Genomic DNA, 12,363 nt, shown 5'->3' with positions numbered 1-12,363 from the left:
GCTCGCTCAGAGCATCAGGCACAGGCACAAAGCCACCAGGGCTGGTCCCCCCAGAGGAGCACCCACACTCCTGCCAGCTCTCTGCCTCTACCATGTCCCCTCCACATTTGCCAGCATTTATGTCACTACTCAGGGCTTTTGTTTACCAGGGGCCTCCTGGACATTTAACACCCCAGAAAATGGAGATCTAACTCCTTGAAATTCAGTCATGCAAAATGAAAAGCATTTCCACCTATGCATATCTGTATTTTAAAATTAAAAGTACAAACACTGTATTCTTTCTATTGTTCTATTAGATAATCAATACCCTACATTCATGTTCTTTTACTACACTTTGTGGAAAGGAAAATAAAATAAATTCTATACCATTTTCTGTTAATACTGTCCTTTCCCTTTGCTCCTATCATCTGGTGGAGACCAGTTAGATCTTTTTACACAGTATCTGCTACAGAAAATCAAAAGAACTTAACAAAACACTAATGCCATAGTTTATCAATGTTAATTAAATCCTCTAAGCGACTCAAGATCATGCATGAGAGTAATTTTAATTTAATATATTAGGTCTCCTTTGGGTTTAAGGGAAACGACTAAGCTCAAATGTGATTCTAAACAAGTATGATTTATTTGAAATTGGGTTATATAAATATTTATATACTACTGACCTTTTGTGTAATAAAACCGATTTTGAAAAATATGGTGAAAATCTTGAGCACAAGGTAATGCAATAAGGAATTAGAACAGTGATTCTCAGATGCTGTGACACAAAACAGAATTTTCTCTTTCTGTTTGCAAAAGAAAAAAATTACCTCACATCATTTTTTAGAGGCCTGTTGGAGAGAACATCTGGAAAACATTCCACAGGAAATCAAACCTATATTAAATATGTTTTGCAGGGCTCTGTTTCCTTGCATCGACCTTAAGCATTCATAATGTGTTTCTGTCTTCCCAGCTGCAAAGAAAACACTTCTGTCAGAGCCCTCTACAAAATGACAGGTTGAATTGTCAGCCAGTGATTTTATCAGGGGATGCTGCTAAGATTTCTATTTAGTCTACCTGTGTCTGTACCAAAGCTCTCCAATAACGTGAACAAACCCACCAGCTGCTTTCCAGCTATCATGAATTTGTATATTGTTTAATTTCTTTTATGCTGTTTAATTTGAAGCTTCTAAATAAAAACGACTGGCATTTTTAAAGATGCCCAAGCCTCAGTGTCTCTTGACAGGATGTTACTCAGGAAAGAACTGCTTTATGGGGAGAGCTGTTCTCACTTCATTAGCTGGGCGAGCAGAATAGTCTGAATTACAGGCTGCTAACCTAAGAAAATCACTGTCACTCTCAAGAAGCAAGCCAAGGAAAAGCAGTGCCACTGCAAGTCCTTGAGCGTGGCACTGGACGCCTCAGTGTTTATGAATAACTGTATTGGGAGTGCACACTGAAAGGATGTGCCGCCTCCAAGTACCTGAGAAAGACATCCATGGCAATAATGTTCCCTGCAACCACTTGAATAAACTATAATAGACTGTTACTAGCTCAAGCATGAAACTGATGGGAGTTTGGAGATGGAAAATAATCTAAAAAGTACAATACAAGTTCTCTCCTCACCAGGAAAGTTTCTCTTGGTAGATGTAGTGGAACATCAGGTTTCCTGGGGTTATGCAGGGATGCTCTTTGCCTCTGAAAATCTCTCAGTGGTGTGTGTGGTGACATTCCTGAAGGAAACAACTCTGTGTCCCTTTGTCAGAGGGGTCGATCAGGGAAAGAAAGAGTGCCCAGGGTCTGTGGGCAGCCAGCATGGCTGAAACCCATCCTGGAGCTACTCTAAATACTGCTCTGACCTTGGAGTAAGACAACAAATATAAAATCAGAAATACAGAAGCTAAAAGCAGAGTAGAGTCTTTTTTATGTGGATCCATTTTTTCATCACAAAACAGCCCCACCAAACAGCAAGTCAAGAAGTTCTGGCAGCAGCAAGCCAAGAGAGCATTGATCTTATTCAACTGTTTTACTTGCTTTTAGAAGTAATATGGCTATATAATGATAGTACAGAAGCACTGATTTGTAGTGTAAAATTGCAAAACAAACCATTTTTACTAGTACTGGATTAAGAACATTTTTTTTTGACTCCACTCAAAAAAACATGAGCACACAAGGCAGATAAAAAAAGTGAGGCCAGGAGTTGACAGCCTGTGATACACCCAGACATTTACAGAGGTTGTTCTGCAACAAACTGTTCATTCTGAAAAATATTTTGCAATGCTGCATGATGGCCAGTTACTGAGATGCACCTCCAGCCTTTCATAATGGCTAATTGGCAAAGGGAGCATCATAACTGAGAGGACAACCACTGTGACTTATGCTTGAACTGGAACAAAAGGAAGTGAACTAAATAGTCAAATAATAATATTCAAATAAAGCTTGAATTTCACAGTTTCTTAGTAGTATGTGCTTTATAATAAAAAAGCCTCCTTTAATGGTTTATAGAATGTGCATGAAAAAAATTAATGTAACACAAACATCTTTTGATGTAAGGTCATATCTCAATAACCTTAGACAAGGGTCACAGTCAGCTCACACAGAAAATCTATCATCAACAGTAAACACACACCAGAAACACACCCCCTCTATGTCACTTGTTTTAAAGCCAGCAGATCATTAAAGCATAGGAAACAACCACAGGAAACAAGCAGCACCTCTGCTGAGAAGTCTTTGCAGGCACTGCCACATTTATATCTCGCTTCCACTTAGAGGAGTTACTCCAGTAACACTGTAGTGATTATTAACATAATTAAAGCAATGTAATTTCTATTCAGTAAACATGAGAATGCTCAAATTTGAAGATATGCATGTGGCTGTCACTTGCTCTGTTGAGAAACAAAGTTTTATTTTTAGCTCCAGTGCTTACATTTTCTTGCAGCTATTTTAACAGATGAACTGCCACCAGAAATATTCTCTCACTGGGCCCTGATGTAGAATGATATAAATAACCTTTACAAAGTCCAGCATAACAGAATGGTAAAATCAGTTGACATTCTCCTAATTAGAACTGCCTGAAGATTTACCTACACAGAACAGGAAGAGCCAAAATCACCCCTGGAATAAATCCACTGAAGTCACTGATGTCAGAGGAAGTACACTGGGAATGGACTTGATAGAATAGATCTGTTATTTACATTAAACACAGAGCAGCTTCTTGCCTGTACATATACATGGGCTTGAGGTAAATGAAAAAAGCATTTTGATTTATTAAATAAAATGCTATTGTATGATATATACACCCTTTCTTGCCTCAGAAACAGCAAGTTAGCCAAATGTGACTGGGTGTACATGACAGATCTTCTCTACACTTTTCTACATCTAATAGATCAGGGGGTAGAAACTACTCATCAAACCAGTGGATGCTAAACTCCTTTCTACAGAAGTCTCTCAACTAACAATACAAAAAGTCAGCAGTAGCAGTACTCCTAGTGGAACCCCATCCAGCAAAGCAATTAAGTGCTTGCATAACTGTAAGGACATGAGTAGCTTCAAATTTAGATCTCTATTAAAGTTTAATGCCAAATTTAACTGTCTTGGATTTCAATATTTTTGACTAAACACGTGTGAAACTGCTTAATTAGCATAAGTAGTTTAATCTCTCCCCCCTGCTCCGAAAAATCAACAAAATAAAATGGCCCTGCTGTAACTCCCACCCTGGCTCATGTTCCTAATCTGTAGTCTTCTTATTTCTTAAATTATACAGGAAGCTTTTCTTTTCCACTTAAATTAATAAAATAAGGGTTTTCACACAAAATGAACACTCAAGGGAGTGCTCCTTATTGTTCTCCACAGCTACCTGAGGTGGCTGTAGCAAGGTCTTGTTCCACGTAACAAGTGACAGGATGAGATGAAATGGCCTCACATTGTGCCAGAGAAGGTTTAGATTGGGTATTAGGAAAATCCTCTCCATGGAATGAGTTTTCAAGCCTTGGAACAGCCGCCCAGGGAAGTGGTGGAGCCATCACCCCTTGGAAATGGTTAATAGACCTGTAGATGTGGCACTTGGGGACATGGTTTAGTGGTGGGCTTGGCAGTGTTGGGTTTATGGCTGGACTTGATGCTCTTAATGGTTTTCTCCAACCTAAACAACTCTCTGAAGGATCACATTTAGATACAAGTGCCCCAAGTTTTTGGAGCTGAAATGGCCACAAGTACCTCACTCAGCTCACTGAGCCATTTTCCTAGAGACTGACATGGAAGCAGGGTATCTAAAAACAGCCAATAAAACCTGAATCACTGGCATCCAAGTTTATTTTGTGATTGTTGCATGCTCAGACACACACTCTTTATTCCACTCCTTCAGCCCTGCAGAGAGGTAATATGGAATATTCAGTGCCACAGGTTATTTTTAACCTGATCAGCAGAGGATCTACCTGACTGCAGGGAGGCTGCCTGGAGAGTTTGAGCTTGCCTGACAAGGGACCTCAGCGTGAAATCCTGTCTAGTTACTGCTTCTTGGAGCATGAACTCTCTTCACTGCTACAGCACAAAGCCAAGCAAAGTTGGGTGCACGACTGACGCTGAGCCATTTTTCTAATTACTGTATGCTCGTGTCTCTCCTGCTTTTGGAGGAATGTCAATCACCCAGCAAGCTTTTAATCTGCAAGCCCCTCCTAAGCTGACCAGAGAGAGAATAAATGAGGGCCAGCCAAGCAGATCTGGGCACTGCAGAATGAGATCCATGCACACTTCAGAAGGGACAAAGCAGTCTTGTTTTGCAGGATGTTTGGATTTTTCTGATTCCAAAGGGATTTATGGATACCTTATAAGGAGGAACTGCTTGATTCATCTTGAGTTTTATTCAGATGGAAGAAATTTGAAGTTACCTTTGTTTCTGAGGGGAAAGGGAGAGCAATATTATGTCTATTTGCTCTGCTAACAGAAGACATCAAAGTAATGAATCATGTAAAGAAAGGGAAGAAAATGATACAATATTGCAGTATTTTCTATCTTTACTTTGCCTTTCTTGAAAGGTTTTTGCTTATTTTGCAGAGACTGCATTAATATTTTTTCCAAGCTAGCAGTTCCACACACACATATTCCACTACACTATCAAGTTTCCCCTGCAGAATACTCCAGCTTCTTTCCCACCTCCCCTCAGACCCCATTTTTTGTATTTTCTGAACTGTCACCATGCCTCACTATTAGTTCATTAAAATTAATGAACACCTGTTTTGTCTTTTCTTTTCCACTTAAATAAATAAACCTCCAGCAACACAGACATATATGCATACATTTACATGCCTGTATATACATATATGTATAAAAATCACTCTTCAAATTCAGGCTGTGTGAGGTGAGCTTGTGGGCATGGGCCAAAAAGCAGATTTACAATATTTTCTGCACCACTTGGTATTCTAGAGACACAGGAACTCCCCTGAGTGCAGGTGCAGAGAGTTCAGGCTCACCCTACAAGCATCCTACACCTTCTGCAGGGTGAATCAGGTTTTGCACCCAGTCCCTGACTCAGTCTCCAAACACACAATGCAGGCACACCCTGCACTTCTCTAGAAATCAAGAGTGTCCTTTTCTTCATGTCCTTAACAGCATTACACAAACTACACTGTGGCCCTGGTTCTGCATAACCACAGCAAACTGATCATCTCAAGGAGCTGCCAGTGTGCTCCAAGTGCCAAATTGATATAAATGCCCCAGAGGGACTCAGACCCAGCTCTGTTATCCCAAACTGTGCAATGCTACTGTGTCCTTCATAAAAACACCCACCAAGTGCCCTTTTAACATGCAAAACCAGAGCCAGGCTGAGAGTGAGCGCTCAGGCTTTTATCTGACCAGCGGAATTGTCACCAAGATCAGCTCCAAGGCTCGGAAAGGGAGGCAGCACCTCTGTTTTCCCTCTCATTTGCTGAATTACAGATGATCACTGGACCGTGGCAGGATACTGAGGGAGGAGAAGCACAACATGCGGAGAAGCAGGTGAGGAGAGGAGGCACCCTAAGTGGCTGTAATGGAATTCAAACGTGTCACAGAGGCACCGAAAGTCAGATAATTGCAGCAAGATCTGGGAAGAGGAGATGAAAGGAGACTAAGCAAGGGGATGAGGTAGGAGGGGACAAAAGCAATGGAAAAAAGTGAGAAAAATGAAGGAGAAGTATAAGGAATAGAAAATGTGAAGAAAAGGGCAAATTTCTTTTTCACCTCTTCCATCTCCTCCTGCACATCCATCCAGTGCACTGCTCCCTGTTAATCCTGGAACTGAGGATTGCTCCCTCCTAGAGCAATTCTGAAGCAGGACAAAAAGGGTTGCCTGCACATCTATAACATCTCACCACAGACCTGTCTGTAGGGCAGAAGCTCGAGGGTGCAGACAGGGTTTGCAGTCAGCAGTGGCTTCTGCTGCAGGAACAGCGCACAGGACTCACACTTTCACCAACAGGTCCCAGGTGTAAAGCACCTGCAGATTTTCACATCCCTCACAGAAAAGGAGCACAGACACACTGAATCCCTTTCCACAGTAAATTATCATTAAAAGTGTTCAACAGAATATCACAAAGGAAAATTATCTCCTTGGCAAGTTTCTGTGTTTTCAGGAAGTGCAGCAAGCAGCTGAGCTTCTGTTCTAACATTTCCAGTGGATGAATTCTTCTCTGCACTGACAACAATGTTTGCATATCCCCACAGAATGCTCTGATACCTGCAGATCAGACATCCTGCATGCAGAGTTGAATGGGTGGCTGCAACAAAATTAAGATTGTATGGGACAGGTAACCAAAAACTGGTCAAGAAGTAAGAACACACCAATGAAAGTACATTTATAAAGATTTGACTCTCTGAACACACAGTGCTGGAAACATTTCTCACTGTATTTTCAAGGAGATGACCCAGGTACTAGAACCTAATTGGATATTTCATTATTATCCTTCCCCTATCCTAGATGAAGAAGTTATTTAAACATGTTAAGCATATTTTTCTATTTTTTTCAGTGTCAAACAGCTGCAGAGAGCAATATGTACTTTTTTCAGAATTAAGGCAAAAAAATTAAGAAGACAACTGTCTTCTGAAATTAGTTAAGAACTACTTTAGGGCTATTTGAGCTTCAAAATGGACCTCAATGATCTGACCAGTCATTTGGAGTATAATTATTGTGACGGACAAGAAACATGCTCCCAACAGTTTTTTTTATTAGCAAAAAGATGCTGCCCTTCTTTTCTGATCTTTGCAGCACATGAATGGATTGACAGCATTATTTCAATAAATAATGTGTCTGTATCATTATCATTCTGGTCAGTGTCTTCTGAACATATCCAAGAAAAAATCCCAAGTATGCAAATTCAAGACACAGGTTATTAAAAAGACCAAACTAATGACTCACACTTTCATTACTCAAGCAAAATAGTATTTGCAGTACTGTCAAATGTGATAGTGGCAAATATGAAGCACCCTGCCCTGCATTTACAGCAGGATGATATTCTTAAAACATGCCAGTCAGCTTTCTGAAGAGTAATTGTTAGCTGAAGTGATCAGATCACAAAGTTCTTTAGAGGTTTGTGCTATTCCAGGACATCACTGGTGAAAGTTTTTGATGGTACACTGACTTTTCTTAGAAGATTTGTTTATGCTCACAACAGAAGAGAACTCTAATGGCTTCTTCTTTGGTTTCTTTTTTTGTTTTTCTCCTCACTGAGCACTGACAGACATGCCTGAGAGACTACAATTGTTTCAAAGCTGGATAAGGACTGGGGTACAAGCAGAGGCAGCAAACAAATGACAATGGAAGTGAACCATTCAGCATTCTGATGAAGTTGAAAATTAGGACTGTTTACATAAGTCAGAACTTATTTGCATTTCCTGACATTTTAGGTCTCTTTATCCCTCGATTGAGAATTTCTTATATAACAGATTAATGAATTGAATAAAGAAATAATAAAAAAGCAAAGCATTCTGGAATGTTAGTGGTGCCTGTAGTTTTGGCCAGATTGTTTCCCTGCTTTTAACTCTGCTTCAAGAACAGATTTGGTGATATATACACCAGGATAAAGCTTTTAAAGTGTCCAAAACTGAGTGTTTAAATACTTTACACAGTCCCAGCTGATATTTTATACAGAGTACAGGCAGATTCAAATCTTGCATTTCTGAGTAAGCAGCATTCATAAACCATTTTATGAACATATTTTCAGAAAACCTTTAGACCTTGCACCCCTTGTTCATAATACCCCTAGTATTATGAAAAGGCTTTAACAGGTGTAATAGGCATGCAAATAACAGTTTCTAAATTACCTAGTTTCACAGCAGGCAGACCATATATTCAAATTATTCTGCCATTTAGATATTCTCTCTGATTTCAAAATGAAATAGAAGTTATCAGAGTCAGAATTACACACCTACTGACTACTGCTTTTAGTTATTCTAAACATATCTGGAATTACTATAAGGACTGATATTCATCAGTGACAGAAGTTACAACAGCAAGGACATCTCCCATTTCTTTCCTGCCCTGCCCAAGTCCCTGTTTTCCTGCAGGACAAGGGGAACAAATCTCACCAATTTCCTCTAAATGCACAAGTCACAGAGACAAAATGTCTTTCACTGCCTGATAGGCTGGGACGGCTTTGGTGCCAATTCCTCCTCTCCATGACAGCAGGGAGGGAAGGTATCAAACCACCAGCAGTTCAGAGAGCCCAGGAGGCTGTAACACAACGTGAGGGGACTCTCAGACATGCACCAAGCTGGATTTACCTCCACAGGACATAAGTGCTGCCCATACTGAGTCTGCCCTACACCCTGCAGGGATTTGCCCACCCATTCCCTTGTCAGGTCTCACTGAGCCTTGGAAGAGCCAAAACTTTTTAATTTTGATGTCCTAAAGCAAAGGAAGCCACTGTTCATTTACAAATAAACCCATTTTTGTATCAGTGCTGGCTGCAACTTCAGGCAGAGATTTTACCAAGCTTTCTCCTGCAACGTTGCAATGGAGAAAGAGCAATACCAGACTCATGAAGTTAAATTAAACAAAATGCCATAAAAAACTTAACTGCTGAGACAACATTAGATCAAAGCTGACCAAAGAAAAACACAATCATGAGAGAAGTAATGGCATTAATTCAACAAGTTAATTCCGGAATACTACAACCCAAATAACAGGGAGAAGTCTCTCTATAAAATCAGCTCTCCAATTTCACTGGCACTGTAACACACTGACAGTTTGGCAGAAAACACAGTAAATTCTACTAATTAATAGGACCTGTGTATAGGGAAGGCAACACATAGAAGCAAAAATACTAATGGAGCAACATGGAAATAAAAAATTGATTGTTCCAAGGCTACACATACTCAGCTTTCATAACCTGCAGCAGCATCAGCACTCAAGGTGCTGAATGCAAGTCAGACTGCTCTGATTTACATCTGCTCCTGTTGTGGCCAGCAGGAAATCTGTCTCCAGATTCCCCCAAAGCCATGGAGGACAGGGCACTGCTCACCTCCTCACCTCTGAACAACACTCAGGCACTGAAGTGCTACCGCAAAAAGCTTCAAACCAGCAGTGGAAATCTCATAAACAAACTTCAAAGTAAATATTTTACCAAGCATAAGTAAGCACTTATTAAGATTTAGATCTTATCTTCAGTGTCCTTGACATTTTACAATAGTGTTTATCTCTCTTGTTTGCTAATTCACAGAATTGGATAATCTACAAGAAATTTACACATTAGAAACGGGCACGACTTCATAAATATGACATTAGCACAACAATGCTCCAATATAAACATACACAATGCTAAGCAGGAGCAAAGCGTTTCCTGAGAGCAGAGGAGGCCCATATGCCACGGAGTAAGCTCTGTGTAAGAACCTGCAGGGACCCCAGGAGGGGAAAGGACCCAGCTTGTCCCGTGCAGCAGGGCTCTGCACTGCCAGAACACCCAGGGAAAGAGGCTGGGAATCAGGTCAGTGAATCAATGACCCCTCATTGCATCAGCCCAGCACTCTGCTCAGGGCAGGGGAGATGAGACAATTTTCAGCTCTATGAAGATAGTGGAATTCTGTCTACAATGTGGACTCCTTTTTTTCCAATGAATTAAAAACACGAGAGTAGTCTGTGCACTGTGACTATTTATAAAGTCCAACATGAAGCTTTTATTCCCAATTATTAGTACTCACATGGACAATGAAAATAAATCCCATTGTAATAAAAAGTTCTATTTTTACCTGGTCTCTAATGGGGTATAAAAATCATACTGAGACATTATTTCATAGAGACACACAATGTTTCCAACAAAAACCTGTAAAAATTAAACTGGGGGTTTAAAGACTCCTCCATAACGCAAGGGAGTAGCTGTGACCACTTTTGGAGAAGGCACACACTGTAAGCAAATGAGGGCTTTTGTTACTCTGTTAAGGATGTCAGAGCCATTTGCTTTTTTCCCCTGACTCATCCTTTTCCTTAGTGAGCACTCCAACCCTTAGCCCTGGCAAATCCATCAGCATCACCAAGTTCTCCCTGGTACCTCATTAATCACTCCCCTGCCGCGTGCTACCTTACCTGCAGATGTAATTCTTCTTGCAGGACTCTTGCAAATTCAGGCAGTTTGGCTTCTCCCTGTCCTCATAGGAGCACACAGGAACGATGGTCTGGCGCCTCCTCTCCGTGCAGGCCACGTCTCGGCAGGAGCAGAAGAGCATCCCGTAGCTGTGCTTCGGGGGCACCTTGTCGAAGAACAGCCGCAGCGCCTTGTGGCATTTCCTCTTGTTGCAGATCTCGTTGGACGTGCTGCTGGTGCAGGGGGTGATGTAAGCAGATCTGAACCTCTTGCAGGTGTCATTTAGGTTGCAAGCTTTGGCTGCATCCAAGCAATTGTTCCCCTTCGAGAGTACTGGCTCCACTAGAAAAAAACAACACAACAGCAGTGAGAAAGGCGTCGTGTTTGCACTTCGCGCTTTGCGGTTATTTCACCGTTAACGAGACCCTCAATACATTTATTTGTCACATACAAAGCATTCAGTGCCAGGAACTGGGACCAATCCTTCTGGTTCTTGGGGTAATGGTTGAACAAGTGAACAAGAGCACGGGCATGTTGTGAGGGCAGAATAAATGACACTCTGGACAGGGTGTACTTCATCTTCTTCGCAGCAGACATGCAGGGCGAGTAGTGGGTAAGACCTGGTCTCACTGAACAGCTCTCTTTCTCTAAAAGCACACATCTGGCATAAGAACACAGTGAGAACATGGCCTTCTAACTCTGGTTTTGTAAAGCTTTGACATTTCCCAGTTCTTTCCCTTGAACAAGTTCAGTGACATGCTGTGCCTACCCCAGGTGACATCATCTAAAATTGATCCGTGTATAGTGCAGAAAGTAAAGTAGACATGCCCAGTGCTACATTTTTTGAGGTCTGAGGACAGCCCACCCAGATAGGAAGGAAATCAGGTGTAGCCTCGTGTCTGGGAGCTCTCTAAGGCCACCCACAAGTTCCATACTTAGGTAAAATACTCTTATAAGATCTATAAATGCCACCCGAACCCTGGAAAATTTATGAACTTTACAAGGTTTGAAGAAGCTGACATAAAATTAAAAGTGACTGTGAAAGAAACATTTTAAAACAAGGATGTCCCTTTCTCACACACATACACACTACAAGAAATTATAGTAAAAATTAAACTCAGATATAAGTTAAGGCTATAATTATACATTTAATTTCTCAATACATTACCCAGATATTAAAACTCAATAGATGGTTTGCTTGAAAACTAAGGCAACTGGCATCAGATTGCAAAATTCAATTAAGAATAATTGTAATGCTGCTTTGGATGTTAGGAATGCCAACATCAGAGATCCAAGAAAATACATTAATTTCCCACTGCTACAGAATTTGCAAGCTGAACAAAACATTTTGCAAATATCTGAAATCTGCTGTAACCTCTTGGGGGGACTGGCCAAAGATAAAACATTTTAAATTATCTAAAGCTCTAAATTGGTCTTACAGAAAGCTTTATTTCCCTAGATCTTTCACCTTTACCTAGAAACTCAGTCCAAGGTCCTTCTACAACTCACTGCCACTCATCTTTTTCTCTTTTTCCTCAGCAGGAAAGTATGGAGCAGCGTGGCTGAGATGCTGCACTGAGGTGCTGCATTTGTTGGAACACACTGTGCCAAGGATGCTCCTTGCACACACTTCCCATTATTCAAATAGATCACCTGCAAGTGTCCCATGCATCTTACCTACCCCAAAATAACATAGAGCTAAGGAGCATTAGATTTGTGTTTCACTCTAGCAGCGGGCTGTTACTGTGTTCAGTGTGTTTGTACATTTAACTTTTGTAATTTAAAAACCACACTCCAAGTCCTTCCCAATCTCAGCTGCTTGCACAACAAAATGGCA

The 12,363-nt window shown here is 40.9% G+C and overlaps 1 protein-coding gene across 1 annotated transcript in view; it reads right to left on the bottom strand.

Annotated features, from left to right (window-relative positions):
• Positions 1 to 12,363, bottom strand: part of GFRA1 (GDNF family receptor alpha 1) — a 131,995-nt gene that overhangs the window by 38,230 nt on the left and 81,402 nt on the right. The window contains exon 4 of the mRNA XM_054277326.1: positions 10,529 to 10,868. Coding sequence (XP_054133301.1) covers positions 10,529 to 10,868 — 340 coding nt within the window. The remainder of the gene's footprint in view (positions 1 to 10,528; positions 10,869 to 12,363) is intronic.

This window comes from Melozone crissalis, unplaced genomic scaffold, assembly GCF_028551555.1.
Source record: "Melozone crissalis strain CALT ecotype California unplaced genomic scaffold, PUWL_Pcris_2 ptg000019l_1, whole genome shotgun sequence".
Classification (NCBI taxonomy): domain Eukaryota; kingdom Metazoa; phylum Chordata; class Aves; order Passeriformes; family Passerellidae; genus Melozone; species Melozone crissalis.
This window is presented reverse-complemented; position numbering and strand designations above follow the sequence as displayed.